This window comes from Liolophura sinensis, chromosome 3 (assembly GCF_032854445.1).
Source record: "Liolophura sinensis isolate JHLJ2023 chromosome 3, CUHK_Ljap_v2, whole genome shotgun sequence".
Taxonomy (NCBI): domain Eukaryota; kingdom Metazoa; phylum Mollusca; class Polyplacophora; order Chitonida; family Chitonidae; genus Liolophura; species Liolophura sinensis.
In genome coordinates, this window is record NC_088297.1 from 1,917,852 (window position 1) to 1,936,771 (window position 18,920).

The 18,920-nt window shown below is 41.5% G+C and overlaps 1 protein-coding gene across 1 annotated transcript; it reads left to right on the plus strand.

The window, feature by feature from the left end:
* Positions 1–115: 115 nt before the first annotated feature.
* LOC135463961 (uncharacterized protein K02A2.6-like) lies at positions 116–18,541 on the plus strand. The gene is made up of 7 exons (XM_064741431.1): positions 116–408; positions 1,660–1,799; positions 2,542–2,704; positions 3,305–3,405; positions 12,248–15,178; positions 15,824–15,900; positions 18,331–18,541. The coding sequence occupies exons 1-7, from the start codon at positions 216–218 to the stop codon at positions 18,539–18,541; spliced, it is 3,816 nt and encodes a 1,271-aa protein (XP_064597501.1). The 5' UTR covers positions 116–215.
* Positions 18,542–18,920: the final 379 nt, after the last annotated feature.

The following is an 18,920-nucleotide window of genomic DNA, read 5'->3' on the forward strand; positions in this document are numbered from 1 at the left end:
TTTGCACCTTAACATATTTTTTTTTTAAATTTTCTTTTACATTCGTTATTTCTTTTCAATCCTTGGATTTTTATTAAAGGTGAAGAAAAAGCGACGGTTTATGAGGATTTTAGTTGAAGGAGTCTTTTGTCTTCTATAGGACTCTTCCGCCATCTGCCTTCCGGGTTGTACTCGGCTCTTACAGACGTACCGTTGTTGAGAGTCACGAGATAGAAATGTCAGTACTCAGTATTGTCCGTTATCCAAATTACACGGTGACAAGGGGAGTGCCCAACAACGACATCAGCCTTCTGTATCTGAACGCCACAGTCAGCTTCTCGGACTACATCAAGCCTGTCTGTCTGCCTCGGGCGCCTCTAAACGGACGAGAAGTTTGCTACACCACAGGGTGGGGACGAGAAGAGACAGGTAAGGAGTTTCTTCTGCACAACCGTAAGGAAGTGCTCTAATCCCTCCCTATGAGTATCCGAGTCCAAGCTGATCTGGCCATTGTTCTTTCACAACATAAAACACTATAGTTTTAAGAGTAAAACCAGAGCAGCGACCACAGTGTGATAGGTGGCATATGGTCACACGTAGCCGGTGAAAAACGGCCTCTTGTCGATGTACCTGAGTCAGGGTTTTGTTCTAACTGTTCTTGTAAATGTTTAAACAGTAGCAACTTAGACACCAATTAAACGTGGATGAGCAATACCTTCTTATTTTCTATCTGTTTTAGAGTCGCCTGTTTCCAGCCGCTTGTAAAATCAGTCATACTGGTTACCAAAATTGCTTTTAGCCAGTGACACGTAACAGCAAAAGCTATACACATAGATATGTATAAAGCTCACGACATTGCATTTGAAACGACACCCCGTTTCGACGGGAAGAACCCATAGCCTCGAAAACAATGTAGTCCGTTACCTTAGAGTATAGTAATGGATGTGTTACTACATGGCGTTTGTTCTTACCTCATGTTGGTGCACCTATTGCAAATCAAAATAATCTCCATGCCCTTTCCCAGCATGCCATTGTTTTTTTTTTTAATAATTATGACGTCACCCGAGTTCTTTGTGTCGAAAACTAAAATTATGGAGATTAACATTATGAATTACAAAGTTTTTTAATATGATTTTATTTACAGATCTATGAACTTGCAACATATCCATGTGTAGAACTTGTGTTGTTTCGTGTCACTAACTAAAGGCAATTTTGGTGGCGGGTATGACTGATTTTACAGACAACCGTATATAGGTGACTCTGTAAAAGAAATAAACTGTAGTTTCCACACTAAATGTCATCAAGAAGGCAGGAATGGTCAACAGCTTGAATTCTAATGGCTTTACTGGCGGAAAATGTTCAGATTTGGTTAGCGCTGGTTGTGCATTTATTGTTCGGCCGATTAATTACCAAAGCACGATTGTTAAAACTTGTGTTAGGATAATGTGAAGTCGGATGTATATTTGCTCATGAAGGGGAAATTTCTAGACTTTTGTGAAAGAGATAACCCTTGTCAGCGAACATCGGTTGACCTCCACTGATCCTCTGACGAAACACCACACTTGGCGCGAAGAGCAAGTGTATTTAGCTTGCGCCTCGTGAAAATGGTTTAGTGTTGTCTGGATGTGTAATAAATTACAGAACAATATTTCATGTTCATAATGAGTTTTTTATATCCAGGCAACAACCCCAGCATTCTCCAGCAGGTTCGTGTGAGAACATTTCAGCACGAGCGATGTAACATTATTGACAGGAGAAGAAATGTCCAAGCTACCAGAGTTTGTGCCACAGTCTTCACCAGTTATGCACCAGCTTGCTATGTGAGTCTTTTATATGTTTTTGTAGTCATACCGGTCATACCCCTTACAGCGAAAGTTGCCGCTCTCTGCTCTCGCTTTACACAACTTCCACCATGAAGAATCCCAGTATTATGTAGCAACCGTCACAATTTGTGGGATTTTTTTTTTAATTTCTCGAAAATTATACAAATACAAAAATCTCTTTGTTTTTTATGTTAACTTAACGAAAACAGTTACACTGTGGAGTTTTTTTTCTAACGTATACATCAAAGTACGTAGTACCCCGCATTATCAGTACAATTATGTGCAAAGACCGCTTGCATTAACTGATTTAGTTCTTGGTGGCTTATTGTTCACCGAGTGAGTTAAAAACCGACCTGAAGGTAGCCCCCGTCAAGTGGAACTCACCATATGTTGATTTTAACGTCTAGCACTGAATCTATTTATTTATTTCTTTATTTGATTGGTGTTTTACGCCGTACTCAAGAATATTTCACTTATACGACGGCGGCCAGGATTATGGTGGGAGGAAACCCGTCGAAAACTCACGATCATCCGCAGGCTACTGACAGACCTTCTCACATACGGAGCACTGAATCTACCATAGGAAGGTCTCCCTGTGGATGGGTCATGGGTTTCCCACCGACTCTGACCGCCCCCGCCCCCCCATCCCCCCCCCCCACCCACCCCCCACCCACCCCATCCCTCCTTCACCATAATGCTTACCGCCGTCGCGTACAGTTTATTTATACTCTGTTAACAGGGTGATAGTGGTGGCCCATTGGTTTGTCTGAACAAAGCTGGTCGCTGGGAAGTTCACGGGGTGACGAGCTATGGCCCATCTGGTTGCCGTGACAGCCCGGGCCCCGTTATATCTGTGTTCACCAACATGTATTTCTATCGCTCCTGGATTCAAGAAACCATAGGTAAGCCATGCTTCAGAAACACACATCTCTCTGAACACAACGAAGGAGACAAACAATTGTCTTTTCTTTCAATCGTCAATAATTGTAAACTGGCAGTACTGAGAGTCAAACACTTTTACATATATTGACAGCTCTTTTTCCATCTTAACAGAGAGTAACCTTCATTAAGCAATGCTCTTACAATCCCACTAATCATTGTTTAGGAATAATTCATTGTTCAAATAATTTAATACATGGTCAAAAGTAGGTGTGGGAAGATCTTCCAACTTCCCAGCGGATGGCCGCGGGTTTTCTAGGACAATAAGGTTTTGCACTCATTAGTATAACATGTCATTAATACTACCATCAGGACTAATACTTGTTATGAATTGAAGACATTTATACCCACATGTCATTGGTTAATTACATAGAAGAAATTGCCGTTCTTGTTCTAAGTTTGCAGTAGGATGATTGCTTTCATCATTATTTAAAGCGTGTTGTTTGTTGTCTGTCCCAGCACTGGTAATCAAATATTCCTTCCATTTCAAAAATAAAAGTTTCTAGACATATTATTTTCCGGCGTATCTGACAGAATGCATTCCCGTCCTTTTGTGTTCTCAGCCCAAACTCCGTCCACTCCCTCGGTAGAAAGTATCTGTACTTTCGAGGCTGATGGGATTTGCGGCTACCAGAATGTGACAAGTTCACGAGGAATAACCTGGGTACGTCGCCAGGGGAGTTTTGCTGACCACACAACCCGGACTTCCGCAGGTAACTCTGAGTCTCTCCAGTAATGCCCCGCTTTAAAATTCTGTTTTGTGGATAAAACGTATATGTTAATAGTTCCTAACGATCAGAGTAATATTGCCGGCGCTATTCTTGCAGTTCAGGAGAAATATGTGACTTATCTGCTCACAAAACGGCATAGTAAAGGCAAGAATGAGCCACGGAATACTCAGCTTGGACCCGATTAATGCTGACGACAAACTTCCCCATTTGCCGAGAATTTATTAGTTGACGCCTTGGGCACAACTGCGCCACGCATTGCTACGCAATAAGTGCGGGCGGGGGAGGGCTCGGGGGTCTTGGTCGTGTGATTAGCGTGCTAGCGCAGAATAAGGCCCCAAAATTGGGTTTATTCGGGTTACAATCTAAACTGACGGCCAAAAGAATCTTTACGACTTCTTCAGTTAAATATAACCAGACTTTTAAGCAAATTCATACCAAATTATTGTAGGAAAACATTGTACGAAACATATTCCCATGTGCGGCAAGCGTCATATACGCCTACACGAATTTGTTTTGAGACAACAAAGAAAGTTGAAAAATCACGAGACCCACATGTAATAAGTGTAGAAAAACGTTACACACAGTGTGCTAGACTTGCACACGGACTAAAAACCACCAAAGTAATACCTCGATTGACTCCAGAACAACGTGATAGGGCTCTGGGTATGGTATCCATGAGAGCCATCCATGCCCTCATTGCAAGGGCCTTCGGCTGCTTTCGTGTAGCTGTGTCAAACGTGATACAACGTTACAGACAGACAAGCCGAGTACAGGCAGGTCTAGGGTAACTACGCCCAGAGAAGACGGGTACCTGTGCACCTTACACCTGAGGATCGGGTCACCGGGAATATCGTCGCCAGAGGATGTAATGGGCTCGAATTGTACGCCGTTGGAAGCGACGTGTTGTTTTCACGGATGAAAGCCGCTTCTGCCTGTTCCGAGTCGATGGCAGACAGCAAGTTTACCGTCGAAGAGGCAAACGAACGGCTGCATCTTGCGGCAAGGAGGTGGTACCGTTTGGTGAGGGCAGCGTAATGGCGTGGGATTTGTGGAGAGGAACGGACATCACTGGTCATCATCTACGGAACCTAACAGCTCAACGTTACGTGGATGACATTCTACGTCCTGTTGTCCTGCCATTCCTTCAACGCCAGCGCCAGACCCCATACAGGTCGAGTTGTGCAGAACTTCCTGGACGCCAACGACGTGAACGTCTTGCTGTGGCCTGCACGTTCCTCAGATATGTCCCCTCATAGAACACCTTTGGGATATCATGGGTCGTCGAGTAAGACAACGGCCACACCTTGCAGCCAACCGACAAGAACTGGCGTTCGTTCTGCAAGATGAATGGCAATGAATCCCATGTCATCTCATTAGACGACTGACTTTTTCTATGCGACGGGGAGTTTTTTCATGCATTGAAGCAAGGGGTGGCCACACGCGATATTGATTGGTTTTGATATTGACTGATTTTAAAAATAATCAACTTGTTGTATACTCTGCTCATTGTTTACCAAGATGGAATGGCTATTTTTCTACCCCTGCTTTGTTTGTTCACTCGTAAAATGGTATGAGGGCTGCTTTGCCCATTCTTACTCAAGACTTTCAATATCTAGTCATTGGTCTTTTCAATATATTAAACTTCAGTCATCCTGTTTTTCGCTTTGGCAAAATAAATTGATTTGAACTCTTTGTAAAGTTTCTTTTTGCCGTCAGTTTATATGTACCCATATTTTCATCTATTTACAGGGTGGTATCTCTCCGCAGAATCTGCTCTTTCTACGTCCAGCATGGCGGTCCTTCGATCTTCCGAAATACTACCATCTACCGCTTCTTCCTCCTGCCTTCGGTTCTACTTCTACATGACGCGGACGTCAGCGAGCGCAAGTGGTTATATCGGTTATCTTCAGGTTTGGAGCACATCTCGTGGCTCGACAAACGTTATGAGCAGACGTTGGTCTCTTATCCGTAGATTTACAAGAGGTTGGAATCAGGTAACCGTGAGACTGCCGGCGCATACCTCTTTCTTTGAAATACGTGGGAGAAAAACCATGGCGATCGACGACGTGTCGCTTAGAATTGGAAGCTCTTGTTAAGGATTCAGTCTTGTGTTCAAAACGTATTTGTAGCCACGTAATCCATCATATACAGAGTTTAATCTGGGCTGAAGAATGTTAACAGTAATAACAAAAATATAAACCCATCTTCACGCATTTTCCACCAGCGTTTTCTACCACCCAAATACCGAGATCAAGGTAAAATTGAAAAACGATTTCTTTGTTCCCTTATTCCTACTGAACCCACGTATGATTGTACAAGTCGAAAACAATATATCAATGTTACCAATATATTTTAATCAGATTATAGCATTTTGATTACTATAAGAATACATCTTGCGACAATAACATATCATTAATGTTTAGTGTTATTACTTAAAAATGATCACTCCAAACAAGGCAACTAATAATTGAAATGATTTAAAACATTACCGTTTATCTGAAATATCCCAGAGGTTTTGTACATCGACATTTAGCTTCGATATGCATATATATAGTAAACAATACACAGACAAAATAATTCTTGTATGTAGATTTTCCCGGTCTACGCTGGCAGGCTAACCACTCGGCCAATGGGCCCCCCCCTGATTCTCACAGATTCATGTAGATATCACGCAGGTTTCACTCTGAACGCTATGTTTATTTTCACATATTTTAAAGGTTTGCTTATTGTTCCTGAGCTTTTCTTCTGGTTTTAAGTTTTACTGTTGTTTATGTTTTTGCATTAGCGCACTCTTCAATGTTTATCATATCCGGATATAGGATCAATGTATTGTCCTCACTGCATACCAATAAAATTTGCACAATATTTCTCAAGTTTAGTACTTCCTGCATTGTTTTTGTTTTTCTGTTCCTGAGAAACGTTCCTTTATGAAACTGACTCGGTCTTGGCTTCGTATGGACAATTGTCACAGAACACAGCCTTTTGCGCTATAAAATATCCAAATGCGAAAATTTTACCCCGATATAGTTTCCTCCGTGATCATTGCAGAGACCTTTAGATTGTTCTTTAATTGCTCGAAGGTGTTACACCAAACGTTACTTTGACTTTACTTTCGTCATGTCGTGCGGACGTGCCTTCATTTACACACACACAAAAAATAGTTCCTCTTTCACAGTGGTGTCTGAGTGATGCTAGAATGTAATTTGCTGTTATAATACTGTGTCATATTTAACATAATATCTTGTTAATCTGTCAAGGGCAATCTAATGCAATCACAGAATACAGCAAATTCTTTTTTTTAAGAGCAACAGGTCAGTATCAATACCGATAATGGAACGCTGAAGTCACGATACCGTGTCTGACCCTAAATACAAATCTAAATATTCCTTGATACGGCCACCACCCATTCTCATAGCCCACTGATGTGTACTACTTCGGTGGTCTACTGGTTAAAGCGTCTGCCTTAAAGTCGGAAGGCCTGGAATCAAACCAGGGTCAGTTATACCAAATCGTACTGTTGCTGCCTGGTTTGACGTTTATCGGTGAGAGGTTAGAGCAGGGAAACATGACTGGTTTGCCCGATGTCAGTATAATGTGACTGGATGGGGTGTCATGTTCGTCATAATATTACAGTAGGGATTGCTCTTTGGCGGTATAGACTTGCCCTGTCACAAGAAGACACAGTATATGTACATGTACCTAATGGCTCCTTGTGGTCATATGACTTAAAAACTGATAAGTACGACGTTAATTTCCGAGCATGTATGCACAGACCTACACATATGTACGGATTTCAACAATGACGTCAGCGTTTGGGAGCTGACGTCTTGACTTCGCTGACGCATGCTATACGTGACACGTTGCTATTACCATGCTACTGTGCAGTTTTCATCAATCTGTGCGATTGAGTGCTTGGGGTTTAACGTCATACTTACCAATTTTTCAGTCATATGACTGTGAGTGCATGTAATGTGCCTCCTTGTTGCAGGACGGATTTCCATAGCTCTTTCGTTTAGTGCTGCTTCATAGAGAGACCATACTGAAGGCAAGTAAGCCGTCCTGCCCGAGCCATTTTACTGATAAGGGTCAACCAGTCGTTGCTCTGTCCCCTTAATGCTGATGTCTTAGGTCTGATTCGACCCAGGATTGACCCTGGATGTACCACCATTGAAGCGGACGCTCTACCAACTGAGCTATTGGGGCAAAATCAGTCTGGGAGACGCCGGAATAAAGCAACCAAAATAACCGTGTTTTCGAAAGAAATGATTCAGCCAAGGTTGTACCGCCACACTTTTCCAGTTTCTCAACTCCAGCGGTGTGAGGTCGTTGTGTGTAACCAGTAAAACCAGTAACCAGTAAAAGTCAGTTTTATAAACTGTGAAGTAAGAAAATGAGGAGGAAAAAAGACACACAACCACACGTACGATACATGACGTATTGTCACAGCTTTTTATTTTTACAAAAGGAAATCTAAAAGAAAAAAGTATGTTTTGATTCTTTTCAACGAATGAATCAGTATTCAAACATATTAACATGTGTTATAAAAGTCAAAATACTTTTTAAAGCACAATTCTCACCAATACACTGCGCAGTACACTAATTACAAACGCGTTCACTAGAGCATAATTCACAAGTAACGAAGCAGAACTCGTGTGATGAAGCACAAGCACTGCTATGAAGCACAAGTAATGATTTGTAGTACAAGTAACGCTACAAACATTCGTCCAAAGTGCAACCGTTTGCTCAATTTTTTACGAACCACAAACAACTTTTCATTTTAAACGTTTCAAATTGATAATGTCAATGGCGACAGGGTTGTCATCATAATATTCATCTTTGTCAATTTAAAACATCACAAATGGTTTCAGCTTAATATACAATATTGTATGAAAGCTCCTCTGGTTAATGATTGTACCATACAAATATCATCATTTCCACGTGATTAAATAAAAACATATCCAAGATAAACAAAACAGGAAAAAACAAATATCAAATATACCGGTGTATAGAAACCTGAATAAAACACATATGGGCGTAGTGTACCTATTTTACACGGCTACTGCGCATATTCAGTTGAGCACAAGGGATTGGAATCGACTAACTTCTACCAAAAACAACAAATGCAAAATGCATATGCACTGAGAAAGCAATACAAACGCTTTTGAATAAAAACAAGGGTCAGTATCTATTTGCAGAAGATATTTGTGTAAAGCACCGTTTATCAATGTGAAGCGTTTTAATTAAATACCAACAAACATTGGTGGAATCATGTGTTCTCATTCAGACTGTCGTTGACATAGAATATATACTACTAAAAACACAATCTTTTATTTGTAACAGAAAGTCTGCTATAACAATATTCTGTTATATCCGATACAATGTCTTGCTAGTTCAATAGAATCTTTAAGATAAATTAATAGAACATGTGTGTTATATTTAACAGAACCACTTGCTGCAACAACAGCATATATTCTAGTATCACACAAAAAACACACTTGTTAAAATCAACAGATTAATTTTCTGAGTGTATACGAACAAGGATCCAAGCCTCCACAGACAACTCTTCTGTGTGCCATTGTGTTCCAAGGTTCAGTGTTAAGTGATGAGTTTGTATTAGAAAACGTTGCTGCTCCCCTTCCCTCCTGGCGCAGATTTGACCGTTAGTCTGCAACAACTAATGATTTACGTATTCAATGTTGGTTTATTAACTTCATGTTTCTTTTATCTCTATATGCTGTTTTTCACAGTGTAGTCAAAATTTGTACCTGAGCACTCCCGGATTCTTCCAACCGTAATAATGGTGGCAATTGTAGTAGTGAAACATTTTATAGGAACAGCGTAAAACACCTATCAAAAAACAAAAATAAAACAAAAACATGTGTATGAGACGGGAAGGGAACAGAAAAATGTCAGCCTTCTGTATTAACACATATGCCAAATCCTGTGAGTTTTACCTTAGTAGCAGTGAACAGCCAAGTCCTCTAGATGGTCACAGTTGTGAACACCGATGCCTGGATTAAGGCAGGAGAATAGAGAAGTGGTGGCCCCGGGGCATCTGAGATCGTCCAGCCATATTTGCCCGCTTCCTGGAATGGCGTTGACAAGTTTCTCGCCTCCACCGGTAAATAATGTGACAAGCATTTACTTTTTTAAGGGCGCACGTTGTATAGCTCACAATTAAGGATGCCTAACGTCTAACATGGATTGTTAATGTTATGACCCAAACTCTCTGTATTATAAAGAGATGGCTTTTTCGAAATACACGACAGTTTAGTCGCACAAAAAAGTAACCAAAACCAGCAGATTTTTTTTCAACAATTTATTAGGTTTAACAAGAACAGATTACAAGACTTTTACAAATACTAAAGTACTTAAGTTTAACAAGAAAGGATAGCAGTATCTATACAAATACTAAAGCACTTACATGTACAACGGTGTCAAACCCAAACGGACGCATATATTCCACAATGCTGAAAACCATACATCCATAAATGCACAAATAAGAGGGAAAATCCACAGTATAACTGAGTGTATGACGAAATAATTCCACAGACAGGGTCCGTGTACTAATAAGCACTGTATACACAAGAGCACAAATTAAATATACAAGTTCAGACTGAACAAGTGCTCGGTGGAGATATGGTATAACAAAGCCAGAGGCTATAAAGACACCAAAATTCAGCACAAAAGGCCTACTAAAGTAATACACATCGAAAGCATCCAAAACTCTCAATAATTCTCCTTTCTCCTCTTTGACCTGCTTTCATAGGTCCTATATAGACTGGTGGAATTGTCTAGAATAAGAAAATTCCTGAACACTTGTTGTAAACAAACAGGCCCCGAACTGAGCGTATTCTGGAACATTCTAAGGCAGAGGGAGACAGCAGGCCCTGAACTTAGCATATGTAAACAGTGGCAAGCTAAATTTAGAAGCTGACGGCAATCGTTCACATCACACACCCACCCTTCAAGAAAAAAAAAGTTTTTTCAACTTTTTATTACTTACAATATATGTTACACAATACATGTTAAACAAAAATGGATACAACATTGTAAAACCACATGCAATTAAACATTTTATACACAACTTATACACGAGACAAGCAATCTACAATAACATTATCTTTTCCCTTAACATGTTTGATTTCAAGATTGTATTCATGCATCAATAAACTCCACCGTAACAATCTCTGATTCTTTCCTTTAACTTTCTGTAGGAACACAAGTGGATTGTGATCAGTATTTACAATCACAGGTTGTCTCGAAGCTGTTACATGAACTTTGAACTGTTGCAGAGCTAAAATAACAGACAAACATTCTTTTTCAGCAGTTGAATAACTTCTCTGAAAATTGTTAAGTTTACGGGAAAACAAACAAACTGGATGATTAACACTAAGATTGTCTTCCTGAAGCAAAACAGCACCTACAGCAACATTACTTGCATCAACTGCTAACTTAAAAGTTTTCTCAAAATTAGGTGCTGACAACACAGGTGAACTTTTAAGTATGGCTTTTATCTTATCAAAAGCAGTCTGGCACTCATCTGACCAAATAAACCTACTGGACTTTTTCAACAGCTGAGTCAATGAATCACTAATAGTGGAAAAGTTTGGACAGAATTTCCTGTAATATCCAGCCATACTCAAAAACGTTTAAGCTGTCTCTTGTTACAGGGTACAGGAAATGTGGAAATAGCACTGACTTTAGAGTCAATAGGCTTAACTTTACCTTGGCCGACAAAATGACCCAAATATGTTTCCGTTTCCAATAAGTATAGTTTTACATACTCCCCTGGTCCGACGTTGCAGGACCCTGCTGTAGGGTTCCGATGTTATCGTGAGTAAAACAGTTGACTCGTTCGAACTATCAGATGTTCAATTATTCAACTCCCGGAGCACCCAAAGCGACGAAACATGGTGTCAGAACTGGGATGAGATTCCCGTCCAGTCGTGTGGTAAATCTGAAACTCTGTACGAACGGACATTGGCGTATTTTCTCTGTGCGCTGATCGTGCAGGTGGCTCGACTCGCGCGGGAGTGTTGTTTACAGACAGTGAGTGACTTTCTGAACTTAGATTCGCATTATTTGCCAAAATTTGTGATTTTTGTGAATGGACACTGTGAAAATAATCGATTCTGAACATTGCCAACGGAAATAACAGTGAACTCTGTGAACATTAGCTTGATTTTTAGTGTGATTGACTGTTCTCCCCAACGCTGGAGCAAAAAACTATGGAAGCCCGTTACGGTCATTTGCCCTTTGCACTGTAAGCTGGATTTCTACGATGTCGCGTATAGGACAATCGAGTTTACTCTGGTGAAGCTCCATGACACTTGTGCTCTATATAGATGTGCTGCATTTTCTACGGAAGCCCAGTATGTGACACACTGACTTGTGTTATTGTAATTCCTGGAAAATGGCGGAAGAACAAGCTAACAAACATTCCACTGCCAACCAAACTGGATCTGAAAGGAAACTTGGTGACGAATTGGAAAAAATTCAAACGGATGTGGGACAGTTATGAAATCGCAACTAGACTTTGTAATTCGGAAAGTAAATACAGGACTGCTACCCTACTGACTTGTATAGGCGTGGATGCATTGGATATTCTTGATAGTTTAACCTTCACACAGGAAGAGGATAAACAGGATATAGACATTGTACTGCAGAAGTTTGAAACATTTTGTGTCGGAGAGACCAATGAAACTTACGAGAGATACTGCTTTAATCACCGAGACCAGGAGACATCAGAGACTGTTGACTCGTATGTTGCAGTGCTTCGTACAAACTTGCTCCTGTGGCAAACGTCATCCTTTTGTTAAGGAAAAATGCCCTGCCTGGGGTAAAGTTTTCTCCCAATGTGATAAACACAATCACTTTTCGTCCAAATGTCCAAATAAAGGCAAACAGAGACAGCATAAAGTTCATCAAGTGGACACTGATGAGGAATCATCAGATGGGGAAGAGGAATATGTGCTATCCGTAAGTTCAAAAGGAAAACAGACTGACACCAATGGCAAAGGATTTCCAAAACGTATCTTTGCCCGTATGATTCTAAATCGCAAAACTATTGTTTTCCAGTTGGACTGTGGAGCTACGGTCAATATTCTCCCTGAGAATCTCTACGCTGAAATCTACAATGACAGACAACTGAAGAAAGTGGAAAAATCCACAACAACCCTGGTTGTGTTCAATGGAACAGAAACTGTACCTGTCGTGAAACGCTGCATTTCAATGAAAAATCCTAAGAATGGGAGGAAATACAGCGTTGAATTTGTCATCGTGAAGGGTGATTACAGACCTCTGTTGGGAGCCAGAGCGGTTCAACAGATGAATCTTATAACCGTAGAGACTGAGAATATTATGCTGCTGTCGCATCAGCACAGTGATGATGTGAAGTCAAGGAAACAGCCTGGTGTTACCATGAATGAAATCAAGTCTTCCTATAGAGATGTTTTTCAAGGAGAAGGAAAACTGGAAGGACTGCTACATCTTGAAGTCGACGACAAAGTGCAACCTGATAAGTTGCCATGTCGCAAAGTTCCTGTTGCTCTTCAGCCTAAACTGAAAGAACAGTTAGAGACTCTGACCAAGAAAGGTATAATTAAGCCAGTCACCGTGCCTACTGACTGGATTTCAGCAATGGTTGTAGTTTCTAAACCCGATGGACGACTTCGTCTGTGTATCGACCCAAAACCTCTGAACTCTGCTCTGAAACGAAACCATTACCCAACCCCCACGATCGATGATCTCCTTCCTGATCTTGCCAATGCTAAATGCTTTAGCCACGCTGACGCGAAGAATGGATTCTGGCAAGTTGAGCTCGATGAAGAGAGCAGCCACCAGACCACTTTTGAAACTCCTTGGGGACGGTACCGCTGGCTCCGTATGCCATTTGGTATTTCTACCGCCCCGGAAGAATTCCAGCGTAGAATCAACGAAGCACTGGAAGGTCTAGATGGTGTGAAAGTAGTACACGATGATGTTCTAGTTTTTGGTGTTGGAGACACTGACCAAGAAGCTGACGAGGATCACGACAGAAAGGTGATTGCCTTCATGGACAGATGTCGTGAGAAGAACATTAAACTGAATCAGAGTAAGTTTCACCTCAAGTGCCGGGAGGTTCCATACCTTGGACACATCTTGTCTTCTTCTGGATTGAAAGTTGATCCTTCTAAAGTGACGGCAATCAAGGATATGCCAGCCCCGACGGATAAGAAAAGTGTAAAACGTCTGTTAGGCATGGTCAACTTCCTCCAGAAATTTGCCCCAAAACTATCATCGACAACTGCCCCTTTAAGAGAACTTCTCAAAAATGAGAATCACTTTCTCTGGGATGAAGAAGTCCATGGAAAATGTCTTCAGGAAGTGAAGGATATCTTGTCAAGTCCTCCTGTTTTGAGATATTTTGAAGACAAAGCTGAAACAGTACTTCAATGCGATGCTTCCCAAGATGGACTGGGAGCATGTCTCATGCAAAATGGCCAGCCGGTGGCCTATGCATCGCGTTCCTTTTCTTCTGCAGAGAAAAATTATGCACAGATTGAGCGAGAAATGCTCGCCATTGTCTTTGGAATGGAACGGTTCGAACAATACGTCTATGGAAGGAAAGTCAGGATTGAATCCGACCATAAACCACTGGAATCAATCGTCCGCAAAAGCCTACACAGCGCCCAGAAGAGACTACAACGCATGCTATTGAGGCTGCAGAAGTTTGATTATGAAGTGACCTACAAGAAAGGAACACAGATGTATCTTGCCGACGCACTCAGTCGCGCATACTTACCATATTCCAAGACAGCTACAAATGAACATGGAGATGTCATGCTAATTGACGACAGGTGTCCAACAGCTATCGAGACAGAATCCATCAATATGGTTGAGTATCTTGCTATCTCTGACCTGCGGATAGAGTTGATCCAAAAAGCCACGTCATCGGATCCAACCATGTCAACACTGAAGAGAGTGATACAGGATGGATGGCCAGACAGAAAGGAAGATGCTCCCTTTACAGTACAGCAATACTTCCCATTCAGAGATGAACTCTCCGTTCAGAATGGAATAGTGTTTAAAGGTGAGAGAGTTATCGTTCCTGTTAGTGTCAGACCAGAAATCTTGCACCGACTCCACTCATCGCACATTGGTCTTCAGTCATGCATTCGACGAGCCAGAGAGCTAGTATACTGGCCGAACATGATAAAGGACATTACCGATTTGTTAAGTAAGTGTGACACGTGCAACGCCTTACAGAACAACCAGCCGAAAGAGGCTCTCATCAGCCATGAGATTCCCAGTCGCCCTTGGGAAAAAGTGGGTTGTGACCTATTTGAGTTTGATGGCAAGGATTATATGATACTGGCAGACTATTACTCTGACTACTTCGAGATTGATCGACTACATGACAAAACGGCTACTACAGTGATAAAAACGATGAAATCACAGTTTGACCGTCATGGAATTCCTGTCCAGCTCATGTCAGACAATGGCCCTCCCTATAATTCGACCGAGTTTAAGAAGTTTGCCGACAAGTATGAGTTTGAACATATTACTTCTTCGCCACGTTATCCGCAATCAAATGGCAAAGTGGAAAGCGCAGTTAAAACCGTGAAGCAGCTCATGGCCAAATCTCTACATGCCAAAACAGATCCCTTCCTTGCTTTGCTAGAATGGAGAAACATACCAGCAGAAGGAATTGGTAGCTCATCAGTACAGAGATTGTTTGGACGAAGAACAAGGACTCTTCTACCAGCAACCAACGAACTTCTCAAGCCGAAAACTGTTGACAGTCACCGATAAACTGGCAAGTAGAAAGCTGAAACAAGCTCGATACTACAATCGTTCCGCTCGTGATCTCGCCGATCTGCAACCTGGAGATGTGGTAAGACTTAAGCCCCACAACAGAGACAAACAGTGGCAGAAAGCAGTTGTTGACAAACAAGTAGACATACGCTCCTACAGCATTCACACTGAAGATGGTAGACGGTTCAGAAGAAACCGCCGTGATCTAAGAACGACAAAGGAAGACTGCCCAGAGGTAAGAATGCCCGAGGTATATACTCCAGCCCAAGTACCAGAAAAGGAAGATTGCCTCGTGGATACCAGGACAACAAGTCCACCGTGTCAGGAAGTAAACCCAGAAACTCCAAGCACCGGTGTTACGCGTACTTCGTATGGACGAGTGGTGCGAAAGCCAGCACGTTTTCAGGACTATATATCTCAGTGAGAAGTTGTATTTTTTAACTTTATCATTTCAGTGACTTTGCTACCGGTTGTGTATGCCCTGGACGGTCCCGTGAAGAGTTAATTTCAATTTTCACTCACTATATCATGTTGTTAAATGTTTCTTTTCAGAGGTTCTTCCACATCTTCAATTCAGAGACTGTTGAACATCCAGAACATTGGTTTAAGTCGTCGTGTTTCAAAGAACTGTAATTTCTTTCACAGTTGTTCTTTTACTTATTTCATGTTGAAAAGGGGGATGTCACGTAATTGGCCTAACGTAAGTCCGTTTCCAATAAGTATAGTTTTACATACTCCCCTGGTCCGACGTTGCAGGACCCTGCTGTAGGGTTCCGATGTTATCTTGAGTAAAACAGTTGACTCGTTCGAACTATCAGAAGTCTGTTCAATTATTCAACTCCCGGAGCACCCAAAGCGACGAAACATATGTGACAGTGGCACAACAAAATTCACTTTTTACAAGATTGACGGTAAGTGTAGCCTGACTAAGTCTCTCAAACAATGACGTCGTCTATGTAGACACGACACCCGTCCAAACCGGAAGTGACCTCATTCATTAGGCATTGATACGTAGTTGGGCTATTCCTCATTCCAAATGGCATTACCTCGTATTGAAAGAGTCCATCTGGCGTAGCAAAGGCTAAAACTTCACGAGCCTTAGGAGTAAGAGGAACCTGCCAAAACGCTTTTAACAAATCGAACTTTGATACATGTTTCACCTGACCAACAGCGTCAATACAGTCATCAATACGAGGTGTTGGATAATTGTCTGATTTAGTGACAGCGTTGACTCTCCTGTAATCCGTACACATTCTGTATGTACCATCAGGCTTGGGTACCAAAATACATGTTAAAGTCCAGTTACTGTGACCAGGCTCACTAAGTAATTAATCTCATTATAGAGGTACTTAGCCTGCACTGGGTTTAACCTGTAAGGGTGCTGTTTAATAGGTGAGGCATCACCAACATCAACATCGTGAAAAATGACATCAGTTCTTGATGGTACATCCGGAAACAAATGTGAAAACTCATAAACAAGTTCAGACAGTTGCTGTTGCTGAATGGGTTCTAGATGTTGCAGTTTAGAATCAAGTTGTTTTAAGACATCTGAATTCTGAAGCTTTGAAGAATTGAGCTTAGAGTCAACAAACTGTTCGCCAACATCATCTGTATTACAGCAACTCTGATCAATGACAGCAGCAAAAACATTAACAGAATGTACACCAGTGTTGTCAGTGTCATTTCTGTTTACATATGTTTCAACATGTTAATGTGACATAACTGACTTGATTTGCGCCGACCAGGTGTTTTAACAACATAGTTAAGCTCATTCAGCTTTTTGTGAACAACATATGGACCAAAATATCTGACATCAAAGCATTTACTTGGTACAGGTAACTATACAAAAATTTTCTGACCAGGTTGAAATGACCGAATAACAGATTTCTCGTCATATCTACGTTTCATATTCTTCTGAGTGCATTCAAGATTGGCTTTAGCCAATTCACATGCTTTGACAAGCTTAGCACGAAAATCAGATACATAATCCAAAAGATTTACATTACCTGTGTCATCATTGAGAAACTGTTCCTTGTAAATTAGCAATGGTCCTCTAACAGTATGTCCAAATAAAAAATCAAATGGACTGAAACCCAACGATTCTTGTACTGACTCTCGAACAGCAAACATAAGAAATGGGATACCTTCATCCCAGTCTTTCTCTGTGTCATAACAATAAGTCTTAATCATTTTCTTTATTGTTTGGTGAAATCTTTCAATTGCACCTTGACTTTCTCGGTGGTAGGCAGAAGACTTGTATTGTTTAATGCCTAACTGGTACATAACTTGCTGAAAAATACCAGACATAAAGTTTGAACTTTGATCAGACTGTATGGATTTGGGTAAACCAAACAGAGTAAAAAGCTTTGTTAAAGCTTTGAAAACAGACTTGGTGTTTATATGCCTTAAAGTAACAGCTTCGGGAGAAATCTGGTTGCTGTACATATAATAGTTAACACATACTGATTCCCAGACTTCGTCTTAGGTAGAGGGCCTACACAATCAATCAATATTCTGCTGAATGGCTCTTGAAATGCTGGTACAGGCTCTAATGGTGCCTTAGGAATAGTCTGATTAGGCTTATCCACTACTTGGCATGTATGACATGATTTACAAAACTGGGTTACATCTATTTTTAATCCTGGCCAAAAGAAGTGGTTCAGTGTGCCATACGTAAAATTTCAGTTCGATATGCCTTAGGTACAACAATCTGATGTTTAGCAACCCAGTCACCCTCAACAGATACATCAGGTGGTCTCCATTTACGCATAAGTATATCAGACTTGACATAATAACACACAGGTTCAGATGAAATAACACAATCATCGTGAGCTCTGTCAAACAAACATGAAATTTCTGGGTCTCTATGCTGTTTAGTTACAAGCTGATGTTTAGAAACACGTGATATGTCACTAGGTGTACAATGGTCCGATTCATCATTATCAATGCAGTCACCTTGAATAAACATTTGTGTAAGAAATGTATCTTGTAAGTAACTCAGCATATGTAAAGAGTGGCAAGCTAAATTAAGAAGCTAACGGCAGTTGTTCACATAACAGACATGACCAGACCAAAGAGGCCCGCTTCGAAAAGGAGACCTTCCGCGACGGTATGGATATCCTGCGGTCAGAGCGCCATTGCATCTACAGGCAGCGTCTGAACAAGGTACCGCTCACACCCTTCGACTCCAAGCGCTGGATAGATAAAAACGGGGTGGACACCCTGGCCTACGGACACAAAGTTGCCCTCCCAGAGGGATTAGATAGATGAGACTCCTAGCCTCGTTGTAGGGCCCTATCCGGTGGTAGCTGAGTGTCAGGCGGCACCGCAAGAAGTTCCTCACGGACAAATCCCTATTGACAGCGGTTGAGGGCCAACCGATTGCACGTCAAGGTGGTAGAGCAAGGCTCGCCAGGTTTGGCCACCGACAGCCAAAGTCGGTAAACATCCAGGGACCATACAGGATCAGTCGCCCGACGCTGGCAACCCTCAGCTTGCCAGTCTGGTACAGATAGCAAACACCAACCCCTGAAGGGAGCTTCTGTTCGAGAAGAAGACCACAGATCGTACCCTTAAGGCATCTCTCGGCTTCTTCCTAGTGAGTGGGGTCATTACCCCATTTAAGGCAGCAATGGCTGCGGGCAAGCAA

Bases quoted from the DNA above. Each gene is read 5' to 3' on its own strand.
- LOC135463961 (XM_064741431.1), top strand. From the start codon at position 216: ATGTCAGTACTCAGTATTGTCCGTTATCCAAATTACACGGTGACAAGG. The intron at 409-1,659 runs GTAAGGAGTTTC...TTTTATATCCAG, and splicing joins GTGGGGACGAGAAGAGACAG to GCAACAACCCCAGCATTCTC. The intron at 2,705-3,304 runs GTAAGCCATGCT...TTGTGTTCTCAG, and splicing joins CTGGATTCAAGAAACCATAG to CCCAAACTCCGTCCACTCCC.